Raw genomic sequence first — 19,688 nt, forward strand, 5'->3', positions numbered from 1 at the left:
CTCGTTGCCCGACGCTCCTTCGATGTGCTGGCTGCCGGAGCCGCTTTCCAATAAATCCTCTTTAGCTTTCGCCATCGCGGTGGCTGATTCTTCCTTCTGTTTTTTTCTCAGAATCAGTCAGCCATTGTTTTCAATTGCAACAAAATCAGAGGAGATCGATAGTGTAGAAGCTCTTACTGGGAGAATTGGAGAGAACATGTTGAAAGGGCTGATGAGAAATTGATGAAGATTAGGAAAACCAGAAACATTTTTCAGGTTCAGCGTGGTAGAGATATTTGGATGGGCTCATTTGTTTGGTGATTTGTTTTGAATTTTGATCTCAGATATATGTACTATATATATTAATTGACACATGTTTTAAAGATTGCATTACTGGATTTGTATTTCATATACATTATATCCTTGATTGGTGATTAATAAAAAAGAGTTGGTCTCTGAATTCTGCAAAAAATTTCACCTTTGACATTTCGCATCCGTGTTTTTTTTGTTAATAAGAGTGAAGTAAAATCATAATAAGAGTGATGTGTTTTGTGAATAAGAGTGAAGCGATATCATAATAAGAGTGATGTGTTTTGTGAACAAGAGTGAAGTAAAATCATAATACGAGTGATGTGTTTTGTGAACAAGAGTGAAGTAAAATCATAATACGAGTGATGTGTTTTGTGAACAAGAGTGAAGTAAAATCATAATAAGAATGATGTGTTTTGTGAGCAAGAGTGAAGTAAAATCATAATAAGAGTGATGTGTTTTGTGAACAAGAGTGAAGTGAAATCATAATAAGAGTGATGTGTTTTGTGAACAAGAGTGAAGTGCAATCATAATAAGAGTGATGTGTTTTGTGAACAAGAGTGAAGTAAAATCATAATAAGAGTGATGTGTTTTGTAAACAAGAGTGATGTGTTTTGTAAACAAGAGTGAAGTGAAATCATAATAAGAGTGATGTGTTTTGTGAACAAGAGTGAAGTGAAATCATAATCAGAGTGATGTGTTTTGTGAACAAGAGTGAAGTGAAATCATAATAAGAGTGATGTGTTTTGTGAATAAGAGTGAAGTGAAATCATAATAAGAGTGATGTGTTTTGTGAACAAGAGTGAAGTGAAATCATAATAAGAGTGATGTGTTTTGTAAACAAGAGTGATGTGTTTTGTAAACAAGAGTGATGTGAAATCATAATAAGAGTGATGTGTTTTGTGAACAAGAGTGAAGTGAAATCATAATAAGAGTGATGTGTTTTGTGAACAAGAGTGAAGTGAAATCATAATAAGAGTGATGTGTTTTGTTAACAAGAGTGAAGTGAAATCATAATAAGAGTGATGTGTTTTGTGAACAAGAGTGAAGTAAAATCATAATAAGAGTGATGTGTTTTGTTGGCACATCAAATAGGAGTATTTAATTTCACCATGAATAATGTTCTCAACTTTCGTCATATTGGATGATTCCACTGCCTACGGCAAATTCAAGGGTTCATATCCATTGGCAAATTATGTGAGTAGTATATACAATAGTAATTGTTAGCAAATTTGACAAATGGAATAATTAGTTTTAAGTTGAATCTCATGTATTTTTGTTAGTAATATGTTTGGAGTGATTGGATTGATAGAATGATTCTTCTAAGATAAGTTTATTTTTTGACAAACCTTGATTCAAGTTATACGTACAGAAAATGCCAATCAGCTGCTTAACAATCAATGCAAATTTACAACAAAAAATGAAGAAACACAAGATCAAAACATACAAATAATCCATTCAATCAAAGCTCATCCTCTTCCTCCTCATATACAATCACCTCTCTCTCCTTCTCCTCAAGATACCCATACTTCCTCATCACATACAACACCGCCCTAGTCATATTTCCGACGAACACCACCGCCATCAGCACCAGCCACAGGATCATCGACACCCTCGCCACGTGGTACCCGTGGAAGGCTCAGCAACGTCGGAGCTACGATCGACGTCGACAAGTGGTACCCGCAGTGTATCCACGATCCTACAATTATTTTATTTTAATTTAACTATCACCAAATCCACAATCTTAATCATTCTCTAATAATGCAAAATATTGAGAACAAACTTGTTTGATCCCCTCTGGATTTCAGAAAAAATTATGCACCGGCGTCTACCTCCTTTTCGCCGGCGATAGGTATGCCGTCATTAACCTCTGCATCAGTTGGTCGGACACCTCCCATGTTTGAGCTCGGCGGCGGAGGCTGGGGAGAGAAGGAAGAGAGGGGAGAGGGAAAAGAGTTTGAATAGAAGCCCAATTTTTTCTGAAATTGGAGTTGGAAATTTGAAGGAGACGATGGAGTTGAATACAGATTCCAAAAATGCCCTTGTTAATTTGTTTTTATTTAAAACATGTAAAAATAGCTAAGCCATATGGTTAATTTGGAGTATTAAGATGTGTGGCTGAGATTTGTTCTCTAGTTATACACTTAATATTAGTTATACTTTGATCATCACCCTATATATATATATATATATATATATATTATAATCAATCGGTATACCGAAGCATCGGTATATATCGACGATTCGGTACACCGATATATACCGATATACCGCGGTATAGAAAATCTAATACCGTTACTGCACTGAATCTTTCGGTTCATACCGTAGCGCAAACTACGGTTTACCGAAAAATCGATATTTTCGATATGATAAGTCCGATATTCCGGTATTTCGGTATAATTCCCCACTCATATGTTGGAGTTCAAATGAAGAAGGAAAGGCTGCCGATTTTGACTGCGAGTCTTAGTTCTAAACACGGAATTTATTTTCATTTATAGAGAGTATTTTTATAAAGAAATTAATGCTAAAATTACAGAATCGCATGCATTTAAAGTATAAAAACATTTATAGCAACCTCTTTTTTTAAAAAAAATTAACTTCATATATCTTATATGAGAGGACTCGAACTCGGCACCTCATACAATAATGTATAAGCTCCTTGCCGCTAGGACAAAGGCTCTGGACAATATTTATAGCTACCTCCTTATATGCATTCATGCTATGTTCATGAAATATTTTATTGTATTGCACAACTGTCGATCTTGTTATTTCCTGGTGTGGGCAAAAAATACAAAAGAACGAAGCCTGGCTATCGATATACATATAATTAAGGACTTCGGAAAAAGAAGACAAATTCTCTTGAGACTTGAAATGACTCAAGTCTACACACCTAAATGTACAAAACCCAAAGGCATGAAGTATATTCTTTGTAATGCAACAGCCGTACGTGAAAAGGACTATATACTTTTAAAGCAAGCTTACGCTTCAAACAATCCAAAACACGATTTGCTTGGCCAAAAACTATGACAGACGAAACCAAGAAACTGAAACAGACACAACGACCAAGTTTAAAACTCAAACATTAAACTAGAGGGCACTTCACAAAACCTTTTCAACCAAAGTTGAAGCCTCCTGGAGGAACATTTGGCTTGCCATTGGTGAAACTGAAGCCTCCATCTCCTTGATTTGCATCCGCGCCATCAGCCAGATTTTGATCTTCATCTTCCTCAACCCAGTACTTCTCTAATATCTTCACAGCCTTTTCGTATATTTCATTGTTGTCATGGCTCTGGAGATTCTCTATTTTGTCCAGTCCTTCACTCTCGTCAATCATTTGTGCATATAGATTGATTCCACCATTTTGGCCGTTTTCTTTATCAGCCTCGCCTACCTTCAAAATGTTCTCAAGTCCCTCCAGGCATACAGTAACAATCCTTGCATCTGGACAAATCAAGAGATCACACAGCGGCTTAATACAACCTTGAGTCACCAAGAATCTGCAATTTGACATTACATGTAGTCAGTAAGCATGTGAAGTTCCACAATCATAAAAACAAAATAAGATATATAAGGGACATAAGTCTGCTGATTCCAGCTAGCAAAAGCAGGAGTTAGGTGGGTCCAGAAATGCAGGAAATGTGGATAAACCAGTAAAGAGATCATTACTAGATCAATACAAAAGAATGTGAACTACAAACAATTCCTGAGAAAGAAAGCACAAGATGGTGCCAATGTATGATAAATCTTGAAATAATATGGCCTACGATGTCTATACTAACATCACTGCAAGTCGGTGACAACAGAAATAACTAAAATTAATTTGAGTTACACCATACTGAATGCCCAAAGTGATAGATTTCAAAATGATATTAATAATGAACAGATTGTGGACTGTGGATTTGTTAATAGAAACAGAGGAGGGTCAAATCGGTACCCGCACCCAAAAATGGCTAGGCACTCTATCCGATACCCAACCCAAATATTATTTTGGGTACCTGATACCCAGCCTGAATATTATTTTGGGTACCCGATAACCGATGCAGGTAACCCAACCAATCAGGTCCCGGAATGGATGCAGCAAACACAACGAGTCTTCTAAATGCCACGCATATGCAGTCCTTCCTAAATACAAATACCAAATCAAGGACAGAAACATTCCAGCCTCAATCATATATGAGAGCATAACAAAATATGTCAAACTAAAAGTGTTTACACAGATTACAAGACTTAATGCTACATACTACATAACACGTGTGTGTATTTCTAGCACTAATTAATTTGGAGTATTGTTATTATTCTCTCACCCTAATTTACATTGTCAGTTCTACAATTATTGTTATTACTCCTATTTTGTCTATATATTCACTCATAATTCACAAATTAATGTTACAGATAAAGGCAATGAAAACTTACACCCCCTTCGAACTTAATTAATCTGTGGTGTTGGAGGGAGAGGCTTAGCCACTTAAAAGTTAATTAGAATTGAAACCCTAACCTAATCCTCCTTGAAATCGGGTATTGGGTAAACTGAATATGCAATACGCACACACCCATTACACCCGATCATATACCCAATACCTGCCGGGTATCAGATCGGAATGGGTAATACCCGATATCCGATTTGACACCCCCTAGATACAGAAATGTGGTGCCTCACCTTATAACCAAAATGACTCTTGGCTTAAGATGAACTATTTTCTGAAAATTCCCTTATACTCCAAAATGCCTAGGCATGGCATGCTATAAATTCATTGATCTCTCTAACATTTTCAAGAAACCCCTAATTTCCAGTGCAAGAGCAAACACAAATTCTTAGATAAAGAAAAACCTTTACATTTATGCATACATTGTGATATTATCTACAAAGAACACTAAATGCATTTTCTTATTGCTTGTGATGGTTTCTGATAAATGTAATTATATGCAATTTTTCTATTTTACCCTGATTTGGAGCTCACATATTATATTCACATACATTAAATAAGATTATTTTTTAATATCGGAAACTTTAAAGACAATTCAAATTAAGAGAGTGGATTACAGTTTGGGCATCCCAGATCGGAATTGAGGACTAATTTCTTGAGAAGGAAGGGGTATATGTGAAAAGAGGAAGGGAGTCACATTTGAGGGTAGAGGGATTACTTAGCATGTCCTTCCAAATTACTTCAGACGACCACCAACCTATTCGTTTTAAATTCCATTATTGGGTGCTTCCAAACTTATCTCTAGAAAAGCATTAAGATCAGCTACATATAAGTATTATGCCTCCACATATATAAACCATATAACTCTGACATACCTAGTCTGCTCTGGTGATCCACCAGAGGTTGCATTCGAGATAGCCCATGCAGCCTCTTTCTTTATATCAAACTCTGCATGTTGGAGAAGTTGCACCAACGGCAGAATGATGCCTGACTCAATGACAGCCTGTTCCAGAAAAATAAGGAAACCAGTCACAAAGCACCAGATAAAAATAGGTAGATTACAAATAAATTTGCTTCTCTACATATTTCTCCCTCACTTCTGAAGAAATTTCAAATAAAAATCAAAGTCTGTAAATTGCCTCTTCGTGCATAATTACATTCAGTTGAATTCATATTGAGATTATAAAATCTAGCCTTATCCTTTCCTTTAAGATTAAACTTTACAGTCATACTGTCCTCTAGGTTTATCAAAACTAAATCATACTTCACAACACCTACCTACAATAGTAAATATTGACTTGTCTTTATCTAATATAGCTGGAAAGTATAAACTATTGGAAATGTTTAATTGGCCTAACAAAAAAAATATGTTTACTTGTTTGGACTATTCCTCAAGTATTGCCATATAGAATGTCTTACATTATCTTCTCAATTATCAAGTATCAACTACATGTGTTAGAGAAGACATTAGATTTTGTTTTCGGTCCATATATTGCAGGAAGAATAGCTATCTAACAAAGACCCACTTCTAACGATATAAAAAATCAACAACCACCGAAAAGCCCAAAAAATTTGAAAAAGTCCATTAGTGTCCATTCATTTGTATTTGGTTAAGTCGATGCAGTATGGTCCATTCATGGATTGGACAACTGAAATGCATTTTATATAATGGATTCCCTAGCAGGAACAAAGAAAGGGTGTCTGTTGAAGATACCTGAATTTGAGCTTTATTACCAGCAGTAATATTAGAGATTGTCCAACAAGCTTCCTTTTTTATGCTTTTCTTATGGTTCTGAGTAAGCAGCTGTTGGAGGCAAGGGAGCACTTGATTGTCTATCACAAACTGCCAAATAAATTAACTGAGTAAACATTCCGAGAACATGAAATTGAAGCCGAAAAACCCCTATAATGAGTATTGCAAGTGTTTTGTGTCTAATGTTCCATCTGAAAACGGTAAACTCAAATATTCTTATATTTGTCTCACTAGTACTCCACAGCGAGTCATCAAGTCATGTGTATGAATACGACAATTAAAACTAAATAAGATCCATGTGAAGATGCTTGCTTAATTAGATCCCCAAGTACACTACAAAAAAAATGACATGCATATAAGATTCTACAGATATTGTCTTTCATACATATCAATTGAGATCTTAATACAGGACACCATTACAGCTAATTAATAAAGTCCTTCATGCATACAAGAACGACTGTTCGGCCTACTACACCTCACTGCATTGAAAAGGGTAAATTCGAACAATCTTATATTTTTCTCACTATTACTCCACAGCAAGTCATCAAGTCATGTGTATGAATACGACAATTAAAACTAAATAAGATCTATGTGAAGATGCTTGCTTAATTAGATCCCCAAGTACACTTCACTGCATTGAATAAAGAAATTATACACATGCATTAATGTATACATATGATTTATAACTAAGAAATTAGATAAATAGGAACAAGAAGACTAAAGCAACATAAACATAACTTGTAAACTTTTACAAGAATATTTGGTAGTCACTATATCATCCATAATCATAATGAAAGTATATCCAATAATCTGAACCAATGGGGACCCAATTTTCATTGTAACTAGATAAGATCTTACCAATACTGGAAGCACATTCATCTCCAATAATTAAAAGGAGAGATAAAATGCATCAAGTTCTGAAGAAAATAGTATGCAGAGAGGAAATGTATGAAGTAACCACATACCTGTGTCTGGGCATCATCACCAGTGACAATATTCCCCACAGTCCGAAGAGCAGGTACTAGAACAGTGGCCGATGGATGGCTTCATGAGAAACAAATTGATGTTAGCAACATATAATTGATAGCTACACATTTTAGTACTTCTGCAGTGAGGCAATATATAAAATTCCATGAATTGAAAGAAATATAACAATAATATATATCTATACATAAAGAAAAAGAAAAAAGAAAAAGATAAATGAAACAGAGCAAGAAAAGGAACATACAGTAGGAGCTCTACAAGCCTTGGACAGACACCTGCCTCAATCACAGCTTGGATTTTGTCATTTGTTCCATCAGACAGATAAGAAAGAGCCCAACAAGCATCGGTCAGAACCTCCTCATCATTTAGATGAATAAGTTGCCGTAGAACGGGCAATCCAGGCCTTACCTTGAAATGTGCAGAGAAAGACAATGCTAATTTTGAAGGCTATTTATAATAAGAGCAGATCTATGGAAGAGCAATGACCAGTAAAGTTTTTGCAACATCCCAATTAAAATCAGTGTTGTCAAAATGTCGTTTGGGTCGCTCGGGTCGCCAGGGTCGCAGCCAGCACCGACCCAACTTGGGTGGGTTGATCGAGATACGGGGTCGCGGCTGGGGCGACGGGGGCGATTGGGTCGAGCCGGAGTCGATACTGTGGGTCGCAGTCAAGTGGAGAAGAAAGAAAATAGAAGATGAACAGTCTGTATAATATTTAAATACTCCTATACTAAATGGAATACAACCTTTACTCTCCTAGATTACATAAATGATTTAGTGGTGCAGGGCTGCTGGCACGTTTTCCTATAGTAATTAATAGGCAGTCTCTCTTTCTCTCTCATTACTCATAGACAGAGTAATATTTAACACATTCTCCATCTCTGTCTTACTCGGCTCTCCATTTCTAACAAATGTTTAATTAATATTTCATAGGCAATTATGCATCTCTCTTTCTTTATAAGCTGCTGTTATATAAATACATTACCTATATTATAATAAGAGCACAAACCTATCTACAACTTAGTTATATTAATAGGGTGAAATGGTAGGTCAATAAAATTAAAAGTTCAGCGTGTTATGCAATTTTTGCACTATTACCACATTTGATTGGTGGGGCGCACGACCCGGTCGACTCATCGCCCCGTGACCCAAAATTTCACTTAATCGCCCCGGTGCGACCCGCGACCCTAACAACACTGATTAAAATTAACAAGAAACTAGACCTCATATTCTAACAACCTGCTCAAATGGAGTAGGTGGCTTCCCACGACAGAAATTTGAAAGTGTCCATGTAGCATTTCTAAGCATAGAGAGCTTCGAGTTATCATTTAACTGAGCTAGCAGTGGCATAAGAGCACCATGCCCAAGAACAAGATCCCTACAAGTTGGAGAATCACCTGCAACATTACCAAGAGCCCAAACTGCCTGCACAGAAAGAGCAGTTAAAGGAAGATGCACTAGCACTCACTTGGATACCAATAGCAAACGATGACCATATACATTTATATTTATTAACAACCTGGGTTAAGAAGTAACATAATTTTGAGAAAACTCTCCAAATACCTGCTCACGAACATCATCACTGGCAGAACTGAGGAGTTCTACAAACTTAGGTACAGCACCGTGATCAATAACAACTCGTGTGTGTTCAGATGTCCCAGAAGCAACATTTGTCAAAGCCCATGCAGCTTCAAACTTTCACAAAAATAAGAAGTTATTGATTATGTTTTGCTTATATTATGAAAGAATTATCCAAAATTCCAAATGGAGAACTTACTTGCAGCTGAGGCAGATCTAGCCTTGCAAGAAACTCAACAAATCTTGGGATAACCCCAGCTTTAATCACCTCATCAATAGGCGGGCTTCGCTCTGCAAAAATATATATGTAAATAATATAATCCAGATAAGAAAGGAAATATAGGCTTATATAGATAGTACCAATTGACAAAAGTTTTCTGAACTGGGTAGTTGCATCTAGTTGAGCATTTGTGTCATTCGACCACACTCCTTGCACCATTGAAGGAATACTTTCTAACTGTCAGGGGAATTCACTGTAAGCATCATCGTAAAACAGATTGCATCAAGTGCTAATAACTTCATCATTTGAATCAAGTAACCGTAGCTTCCCCCAAAATATAGCCAGCTTCAGAGTTCAGATAAAAGTTTTGACAAATCCAACAATAATTTATAGCATAAGAGCTTTCGATATGCATGCCACTTCTTAAGACGTCTCAAATACTTGGACCTATAACCACTGGGAAAAGGTTATTTTGCACTAAAAGGAATGAACAGGAAAGCAATAATCACAGTTAAGTGAAAACTAACCATCCATTGGTTGATTTCACCATTTTAACTGGGAAAATTGGGCTAAGCAAAAGCACATCGAGAAGATAATATAAATACATCATCTTTCAGAACCAATCCTCAATTCCTAGTTAGTTATTTATGACAACTAATTAAAGTCCAAAACCAAAATCGCTCGATAAGAGTTTTCCTTCTCCTACATTATCTCGACAGACCCAATAAAGTACCAAGCGAATCCAATCTGCCAACTATTCCACTCAGAGATCCTAAAAACCCATAAGATCATTATTTTCTCTCCGAAGTCTAAACAAAAATAAAACCCAAGCCACACACGCACCCTCAATTTCAAATCAGTAATCAAAAGAATGACAGATCATTAAGTATTATAGCAATCTATAGTCTATAGCCACGAATTTGCAAAAGGAAAAGGAGGAAAAAACGGATACAAACTTTTTTCTCGACGGCCGCAGAAGATTGCGATGGACCAGGAGAAAAGAGCGGCGTCTGCGGGGGAAAACTGCCATTGAGGAGGCCCTCGCGGCGCTTCTTAAGGAGGTTATCCTCCCTCTTACTCTTCCTGATCTCGACCAAATTGTCTTCCCTCCTCCGCCGCGCCTCGTCCGCGTCGACGCCAATCTTGTAGCCCTTCTTCCGCACCTCCACCCTGCTGCCCGGTCGCAGCGACATGGCTGAGCTCCGATTGCTCTAGTCGAGTTGTTGTGGCGCAGCTGTTGTGTTCGACGAAATGGGCGAGAGAGAAACAGAAGCAATAACCTCAAGAGTAAGGAAAGAAGACAAGAATAGAAACGTGCAAATAGGTGACCCAAGTCTCAGTTCAACCTATTTATCCAAATTCTAAGCCAATGATCGATTAGTAGTGTATCATTTTTTATACTCTGATTCTTGTTAATGGAGACATTTTTTTTTGCACGAGATTTAAAAATAGTGTGTTAAATGAATGACGGAAAAAGTGAGAGAATAAAATAAAAGAGAATAAAGTAAAAGTGATAATTATTTTTGCTAAAAATAAAAATGACTCAATTAACTTGAAACTTCTCAAAATAAAAAAAAATGACTCTATTAATATGAAACGGAGGGAATATATGGTAATATTCATTGTCACTTATTAATCCAATTTTTAAGATTGTAGGAGTAGTTATTTTATGGCACGATTCCAATAAAAATATAAGTCCAATTTACTTACTATTAGTATTAGACTTGACAACTACTGACAAAAGCAAAACAACAACGTTTATTTCATTATAATCGAAGGGCTAATTATAGGTCATGGCGAGAGACCATTAATTCGTAGTTATGTTATGACATTACCTTAAAAAAATTTAGCTTCATTAAATATTTAATATATAAACTATACTATTACTAGTACTACTATACTTATTTCAGCAATAGTATCCCTTCTTTTGACTACTATGATTATAATGAGAGTGAAATTATCAAGATTGTATTGAAAGATTGTATTGCGGCTAACTCGTTGGCATAAATCTACCGTGCTTTTGCAATTTTTTGTTTACTCCGATCTACACATTTTATTCTGTATTCTTGATATAAAAAAAAGGTTATTTGTATTTCTTAGATTGGTGCAAGTATCAATGTAAACACTTTAGGTGAAAAAAAATAATTTTGAATTTAAGAAGCGAAATTGAATGTTAAGCCACATTTCGCCCAATTTCCTTCTATGTTATCATGTTAAGGTGGAAATTGTGGCTTTCACTATGCCAATTAGAAACCTCTGAATTTTATGTTGCATGACAATGATGACAAAATGTTTTAAAGGAAGAAAATGTTGGGATCGTAAATAGTCAAGCAATTTGATTGGATTGTATAAATAAAGTAAGGTTTAATTTTATTAAATTAAACTATATATAGAAACCTACATTTTGAATTGATGATTGGATTGTATAAATAAAGTAAGGTTTAATTTAATTAAATTAAACGATATAGAAACCTAATTTTTGAATTGATGATTGTGCTATATTTATTAAATGATATAGAATCGATCTACAATTTAATTTAGTTTGTCACTTAAATATTGAGTTTATGGGACGCAGGCCTACGCCTAAGCCTAAGCCTACAAGGTGGACTTGGAGTTAGATATTGAGAATTTGTCTTGGGCTATTTGTTGTCCAGTTAATTCGTAGGGGCTAAGTCTTGGACTATTGACTCGAGCTACAACTTGGCCAACCTAAAGATCATTATGCGCTTGGATTAGGCCGGCCTTGTTGTGCATAGGAGAAGGAGATCGTTCAGGTTCATGTTTCAACATGTCCACGTGCATTTTGGTGTTCAAACATGAATTGACACCGTTGGTAACGTGAGGGTGTTACACTAATACTAATGATCGGTCTTGAATGGGTTGGTTGTAACTCCTACGGTTGCAAGTTGGGCTGTCAGTTACTCGTATAATTGCCCAGGACAAAATTGATTACAATAAAACTCCGATGTTGTGGGTAGTCATCCTAATGCATTCAAAAAGAGGCTCAACTCAACAACATTCTTGCTAATTTTAGAAATACAAGAACTTGCTCTCACTTTGAAACTCAAACTTTGCATAGATTTTTGCATTCATACATTTTTAAATCTTTGCACTAACCTTGTCCAGTTCTTCTGAGCTCGTTTTGGCTTATAAGGCTGCTACCTTCAAGACGAAGTTGTTTTAACTTTGGGATGACATATCTAAACCAAGAACATTAATGGGGGTATCTTGTTTTGCGGGAAAGGGTTTCCTTGACTATTTATGTTTTTAAGTTACATTGTATTGTATTTCGATTTTGTAGTTATTTTTCTTTATACTATCTTCTCATCTATTAGTCATATTTGAGATTGTATTAGGTCCGCAAATATTTTGTATCTCAAGCCAATTTATTTAAATGAAAAACCACTGTTAGAACATTTGCATAGATTTTTACATTCATACATTGTTAAATATTTGCACTAACCTTGTCCAGTTTGTATTAGGACAATTGCGAATTGTAATAAAGTTACGATTTAATTTGTAAAGTTTAAAAGGTATAAGGTTAACTAAAAGGTAATTAAAAATTTAAATAAAAATTTTCTCATAGTTTTGATTCAATGACAATCCTGAAAAAATGGATGAAACATTAGAATTTGATAGGATATTTTGTAGAAACACAACAATGCTAGAATGGACGTCTCTCTCATCCCATTATAAAACCTGCTCATAGTTTTAATAATTTTCCATTTCTTCATAAAAACAAAAGAAAAGAAAAGGATGTACTCGTTTTAAAATACTAGCAATTAATTTGAACAAATAGGGAAGTTTTAAGATGATAAAAATTTTCAAAAGTCTAACTCCTTTAGATGGTGAAAAGAAAAATACGAAAAATTGCATCAGATAACTAACAAAATTGTCAAGAAAAAGTTGAACAACAGATGATAGAATACGTGGATCTTATCATCTTATTAAGGTCTTTAGTATTTACCAACTTGAGCATAGGTAGGTTGTATTGTTATTAGTAAGAGAACATAAGAAGGAAATTTAACAAAATCAGGATTTGGAAGGCACTAGAATACCTATGGTAACCTTATACATGGAAGCAGAAGATTCAGATTCCACTGGTGGCACTGCCTTGAAAATATGATACCAGTGAAAATGAAGCAGAGGGTTAAAGCATTTACACTTTTTTCCCAAGAAAGGTCGCTACGAAGACTCGGGATCCTGCACTACAACCAGAACACAATTTAGTTACTCAGTTCTTACACAAAATTAGGAGGTAAGGATTACATTTGTTGATAAGATGAGGCAGTTATGCAGGTTACTACAAATGATTTCTCTTTCTCGGATTGGTTGACTAATTACAGATACATGTTATGTTCTACAATGTGGTACTTACCTCACAAATTCAATCACTTGTGCTGAAAGATATTCTTCACAATCATCACCGATTTTATGATTTGCATATCAGTTTTGCCATTCGCCATTTATCCATTCCTGATGCACCCGCAACTGAGAATGATCATACTTTAACTCCTTGGGAAGCGTCTCAAAGTATACGGAGTATCTTCCTCTTCTATGAACTTTCGTAATCGTACCAACCCACCAACCATCATTGTAAAGAGCATCAACCTTTTCGTTAACTTGAAATCTGCCAGTGACTTCAACATCAGGAGGGCTTGGCCTTAAAAAGAGTCCATCAGTTTCTTTTCTCAAGAGGCTTGTGCCATCATCATTCATCAATGTTTTGTACTCAATCATATAGTTGTCAGCCTCTGTTTCCTCAAGAACAATTGCAGGGAACCAAGCACCATAAAAATCATCTTCATTAATCATGGCTTCAACATGGTCTCCTGAGTTAAAGTTATGTTCAGTCACTGCTTCCACTTCAGGTGAGAACTGCTGTGTTAAAAGGCAAGTTATGTTTAGTCAATGGAGTAAAATACCTTACTACCATAATTGGTAAAGGAATTTATTGAGAAAATTACTTTCACACAAGAGCATACTTATTACCTATCACAAGGTATGGATATTTAGTGGTGTTTGCCTCTGTTTCTTTTTTGAGATAAAATACGATTAGGCTCCAACAACTCTAATACGATTAGCAATTTATTTCACAACAAATAGACTACAATAGTATTTATTTCACAACAATTAATCAGAAACAGCAGGCCACATATCAGCAATTCGAATTCACAGAAGTATCATTTAAAGGATGCTTACATTAGCGTTGTACGATGAGCAGGAGGGCTCTAAAGGGGGGACCCATCTCTCGTTGACCCACTCGCGGTGAGGCCTCAACTTCGAGGGGGTGAAGGAAAGACGCTCCCCTGTCATTTGCAATAACACCTGATATTCATCCGCTTCCTCCAATGTCTGGGTAATCTTCCCCTCCCACCACCCGCCGTCGCAGAAAGCATCAACTTTTTCGGTATATCCTAATCTTCCAGGGACTTCACCATCAGGAGGGCGTGGCCTTAAATGGAGTCCATCGACCTCTTCGTCGAATAGGCCTGTTTCATCATTGCTCATCAGTGGTGGGCAGTCAATTAGATACTTGCCAGCCTCTTTTTTCTCCAAAAAAATTGCAGGGAACCAAACACCTTGAAAACCATCATCATCGCTTCTGGCTTCCACACGGTCTCCTTTGCTAAAGTTGTGTTCAATCACCGCTTTAGACGGCGATGGAGTTTTCTGTACTAAAAGGCAAGAGATATAATAAGCACACGCTCTGTTGCGATTTTAGTTATGGATGAACTGAAATCGCAAGCTCGATTACACCCGCACACAATCCACGGCATAATCGACACAACAACTCCACGATCCACACCAATCAATACAAATCAACACCCAATCAACACTTTAAACTATAACAGAAACTATAAGAACACAGATCAGTAACACCAAATTGCATAAGAGCAACTAGTACTCTACGTAAAGAAAACGATAAGGAATCATGGAGGCAAGCCTATTGACCTTCTTCTTTATCATTGCTGCCTCATTCTCTCTAATTCATTTTTATAGTTGGAACACACTTCTTCTCTTCTTACTCCGCTTAAGCAACCACTCTCCATCTTTGCAGCTCAAGTTCACTTCTCTTCATTTTATCATGCAACACGCTCGTAGTCATTGAAAACTAGGGAGTAAAATGGAGTAACTAACTAGCATAGTTGGAAAAGTAAAATCAAGAAATAAAATCAAATCAAGAAACACATATCAGCAATTTAAATTGACAGAAGTATGATTGCAAGGGTGCTTGCATTTTCCGAAGGGAGGACCCACTGCTCATTGATCCAGTCGCGGTGCAGCCTCAACTGCGAGGCGGTGAAGGGCAGCTGCTCCTTCCACAGGGGGAAGTACACCAGATATTTAACCCTAAAAATTTGGGTGATCTTCCCCTCCCACCACCCGTCGTTGTAGTAAGCATCCACTTCGTCGTTGAGCTTAAAGGAAGGGCGGTTCTCCGGAGGCGGCGACGGCCGCAGCTGCACCAAGTTCAGCAGCTCCCTAAGTGGCCGCTTTCCCTTGTCGTTCTCCGCCAAAGTTTTGTATACCACAAGAACGCTGCTGGATAAGTCATTCGGCGCCCGAAGCACGGTGCCCTCGTACCAAGACCCGCGAAATCCGTCTTCGTCGATCTTTATCTCGATCGCAGCTCCTATCTCGAAGTATTGTAAGATGCCGTCGTCGCCGGCGCCTTCCATTCCGCCCAATTTTTCTAGGGTTTAACTATTGCGGTGATCGGAGATGAAAGAGAAATGGCGGGACTCTAGAGAATTTGAATTTTCAGTTTTCAGATGACGTGTAGTTTGTGCCAAACTGCGTACAGAAGAAGTGAGAGGGTAGAAAGGTTACGCCAGGCCAGACTAAAGATTTCAAATTTAAATTATTTTTTAATAAAGAAATGATAAAATTCACAGCAAAAATACTGCGAGTCTCCAATATTAGAGCATCTCCACTGGGCGGATGTCCCACTCGGACATCCACTAGGACATCCCGAAAACACCTCCCGCCACGTCACTAGAACTTCCCATCCCACTGCCACGTCACTAGGACATCCCCTTCACAATCCGCCCTTCACATCGCCCTTCCCACTAGGACTTCCCGCAATAAAAAAAATCACAAATAAAACAATTTACGTTTACGGAAATAAAATTTCAACACGAATACGAACGGGAAAAATTAACAACTTCATTTAAAAAAAACATACATGATTTGAAAAAAAAGTTACATAGTAATAAAACCAAAAAAAGTACTAACATCAACGTCAACCCTTCCGCGTCCAAACCTCTTCGATAATATCGTTCTGAAGTCGAACATGTGCATCTGTTTGCCGCATGTCGGCAAATGCACGCATCCGCTCGACCTCTCCATGAGGTACCCCCATATTCACATTCGCGGTGGCCACGCCGTGACTTGGACCTGCACCCGTATCATCTTCATTGGTCCACTAAGTCAGTTCCGCACCTTCATTTTCGACAATCATGTTGTGCATTATGATACATGCGTACATGACATCGCCGATGTTGGGAATATACCACTGCCGTGCAGGACTCTAGACTACCGCCCATCGACTCTGGAGCACACCAAATGCCCGCTCCACATCCTTGCGCGCTGCTTCCTGACGGCTCGCAAAGTATGACTTCTTTTGTCCGAGCGGATGCTTGATTGTCTTCACAAAGACGGGCCAGTTTGGGTATATCTCATCCGCCAAATAGTATCCCATATTCTGCTGGTTGCCATTGGCGACGGAACTGATGGCGGGACCAACGCCCGCGCACTGAGCATTGAACAGGGGCGACGACTGGAGAACGTTGATGTCGTTGTTCGACCCGACGACTCCAAAATAAGCATACCATATTCACAGCCGGTAGTCAGCTACAGCTTCTAGGATCATCGTGGGATGCTTGGCTTTGAAGCCAGTAGTGTACATCCTATTCCAGGCGGCGGGGCAGTTCTTCCACTCCCAATGCATACAATCTATGCTGCCCAACATCCCAGGGAACCCGTGCACCGACCCATGCATATCTATCAGGCTCTGGCAGTCTTCGGGGCTCGGACTCCGAAGATACCGCTCACCGAATATCGCTCTCACGCTCGCGCAAAAATTCTGCAGACACTCGACGGCTGTCGACTCGCCAATGTGGAGGTACTCGTCGAACATGTCGGCCGCGCCTCCGTACGCCAGTTGTCTGATTGCGACAGTGCACTTCTGCAAGGGCGTGAGTCCGGGTTTGCCAGCCGCATCCTCCCTGATCCTAAAATACAGGTATCTTCTCTCTAAAGCACCCACGATGTGCAGAAACAGCGGACGATGCATCCTAAAGCGTCGCCGGAATAAGGCTTCCCCAAAACGCGGTTGCGGAGCGAAGTAGTCTGCATACAACCGAATATGTGCAGCAATGTTGTCACGGGGTACTGTAGTTCGACGATGGATCGGCCGAGGTACCGCAGCCTACTGCCGCCGCTGCGCCCTCTGCTGTAGCAGCCTATCTATCGCACCTTCCACAACGACCTCCAATTCATTCTCGCTATCACTGTCACTAGACATTCTAGATATACTTGAAATTAGAGATGTAGAGAGAGAAACTTGTTAACACAAGTGGTGCGAATGAAATAAAATTCAACGAGCCGTATATATAGAGTTTTAAAAAAATTTAAAAAAATTTAAAAATCGAACGTCCGACCCGGACGTCCGACCCACGCCACAATGGCGGACGTCCGGCCGCCCCGTCGCGCCGACGTCCGAGGACACCCGACGTCCTCACGGGACGTCCGTATCCGACCTCCCCTGCCACAATGGCGGACGTCCCGGTCGCCTGTCGCGCACGTCCGACCGGACGTCCGCCATTGGAGATGCTCTTAAGTGAAGTAAATCTCATGCTTAAAAATATCCACCTCCGTGCTCTTCGGATCCATACGCACCTCCTGCCAAGCGCTGAGGTATTTGAATGGTTTGTAATTTAGGGATTGGTAGGTCGCCAAGGCGGCATTGATGATGTCGAGCTCGCTCCTGCCGCTCCCCACCAACCGCTCTTCCTGGAGGTAATACCCTTAGAACTTTTAGATTTCTTCGTTGGCTCTGAATATGGCATTGCGCACCATACTCTCATTGTGCTCGATGGTTCCAGCTGGGCGGTTTTCATTGTTCCGGTGAGAGACGCGCCACCAAAACCTATCACCGCTTTGGTTCGTGCCAACCTCCGGATCTTCGGAGATAATCAAATAGGCTTTGAATAATTGATCCATCTCCGCCGGAGTGTACGGGGTGCTGACACCACGAGGAGTAGGAGTAGGAAGAGGAGGAGTTTGAGAGCCGCCGAGTGTGGGGTGAAATTTTTTGTGTGGAAGTGGGAGTATTTATAGATGAAAATGTGAATTTTGGGGAAAAAATTGAAAAATAAATTAAAAGTGGGGAGAAAAAGGATATAATTTATTAGAAAGTGGGAAAATATTTTTTTATTTAAAATTGATTTTTTAAATTAAATTCGATTTTAAAAAAAAAAAGAAAAATCGAAAATGCCAACGGCTTTGCCATTGGCCAATCCCGTGCCGCCACGTCAGCCTGCTCAGCGGCACGGACGAGCTCGATGCATCGAGCAGCGAGCAGGGGTGAGTGGCGCCAGCGGCACGGACGCCGTCCGTCCCTAAGAGCAGCGCTGCGGATGCTCTAATATCTAATCGTTACTACTCGACGGAGAGTTAATTAATGCTTTGTACATTTATTGTTGTTAAATTTATAATTTCCATTACCATTATTACTTATTACTACACATAAACATCCGTTCATTTGCACTGCGTTTTGGATGTTTGTTTGATAATAACATAAACGTTTGAGGAATAATTAGATATAAATGAATTTGATTGGATCGATGAACTAATTGAAATTTACATTAAAAAAAAGTAAAAATGGTAGTAGAATAGAAGAGAAAGAGAAATGGATAAAATATGAGGAAGAAAAAAAATAAAAATGGTAAAATAAAATTGTAAATATAAATGAAGTTAATTTTGGTGGACAAACTATATTGAAAAATTATTTTTCATGAATGTCTATCATCATATGTAACCATCATCCTATCTAACTTGTTCAACTTTTTAATAAAATAGTTACTTATCCCGTATACACAACCCCAATCCAAAAATATGTCAAAGGTAATGTTCGATTGTTAGAGCATCCGCAATGGGCGGACGATGGCACGCCCGATGGCGCGCATCGTCCGCGCCATCCATCGTCCGCACCCATTGCGGGTGCGCGCCATAGGGCGCGGACGATAGTCGCGCCCTATACTTCAGTCGCGGAGGATAGCGCGGACGATGGCCATCGTCCGCCCCATTGCGGCTGTCGCGGACGATGGCCATCGTCCGCGCCATCGTGGAGGTCGCGGACGATCGACCGCGGACGATGGCACGCGGTTTCGTTTTTTTATAAATACCGTTCATTTGTAACATTTCATTTCACGCG

At 38.6% G+C, this 19,688-nt stretch overlaps 2 protein-coding genes across 6 annotated transcripts; both read right to left on the bottom strand.

Moving 5' to 3' along the window:
- Nucleotides 1–3,077: 3,077 nt before the first annotated feature.
- Nucleotides 3,078–10,579, bottom strand: LOC121795389 (importin subunit alpha-4-like). Of its 3 annotated transcripts, none has more exons than XM_042193915.1 (11): nucleotides 10,204–10,579; nucleotides 9,388–9,484; nucleotides 9,227–9,318; nucleotides 9,013–9,144; nucleotides 8,689–8,874; nucleotides 7,694–7,857; nucleotides 7,431–7,509; nucleotides 6,427–6,555; nucleotides 5,588–5,715; nucleotides 4,284–4,410; nucleotides 3,611–3,785 (listed from the first exon to the last, which is right to left on the bottom strand). In XM_042193915.1, exons 1-11 carry the CDS (start codon nucleotides 10,438–10,440, stop codon nucleotides 3,759–3,761), a joined length of 1,398 nt encoding a protein of 465 aa, XP_042049849.1. In that variant the 5' UTR covers nucleotides 10,441–10,579; the 3' UTR covers nucleotides 3,611–3,758. The 3 variants fall into 3 exon arrangements, with proteins under 3 accessions (XP_042049847.1, XP_042049849.1, XP_042049848.1); XM_042193914.1 differs by having other exon boundaries at nucleotides 3,653–3,785; nucleotides 4,223–4,410; XM_042193913.1 differs by lacking the exon at nucleotides 4,284–4,410 and having other exon boundaries at nucleotides 3,078–3,785.
- Nucleotides 10,580–13,153: 2,574 nt separating this feature from the next.
- On the bottom strand, nucleotides 13,154–16,050 carry LOC121793792 (protein AGENET DOMAIN (AGD)-CONTAINING P1-like). Of its 3 annotated transcripts, none has more exons than XM_042191825.1 (4): nucleotides 15,487–16,050; nucleotides 14,450–14,920; nucleotides 13,626–14,125; nucleotides 13,154–13,455 (listed from the first exon to the last, which is right to left on the bottom strand). In XM_042191825.1, exons 1-3 carry the CDS (start codon nucleotides 15,928–15,930, stop codon nucleotides 13,694–13,696), a joined length of 1,347 nt encoding a protein of 448 aa, XP_042047759.1. In that variant the 5' UTR covers nucleotides 15,931–16,050; the 3' UTR covers nucleotides 13,154–13,455; nucleotides 13,626–13,693. The 3 variants fall into 3 exon arrangements, with proteins under 3 accessions (XP_042047759.1, XP_042047758.1, XP_042047757.1); XM_042191824.1 differs by having other exon boundaries at nucleotides 13,154–13,450; nucleotides 13,626–14,128; XM_042191823.1 differs by having other exon boundaries at nucleotides 13,626–14,128.
- Between the last annotated feature and the right edge of the window lie 3,638 nt (nucleotides 16,051–19,688).

The sequence above is a fragment of the Salvia splendens genome, chromosome 3, assembly GCF_004379255.2.
Source record: "Salvia splendens isolate huo1 chromosome 3, SspV2, whole genome shotgun sequence".
In the NCBI taxonomy this organism is placed as follows: domain Eukaryota; kingdom Viridiplantae; phylum Streptophyta; class Magnoliopsida; order Lamiales; family Lamiaceae; genus Salvia; species Salvia splendens.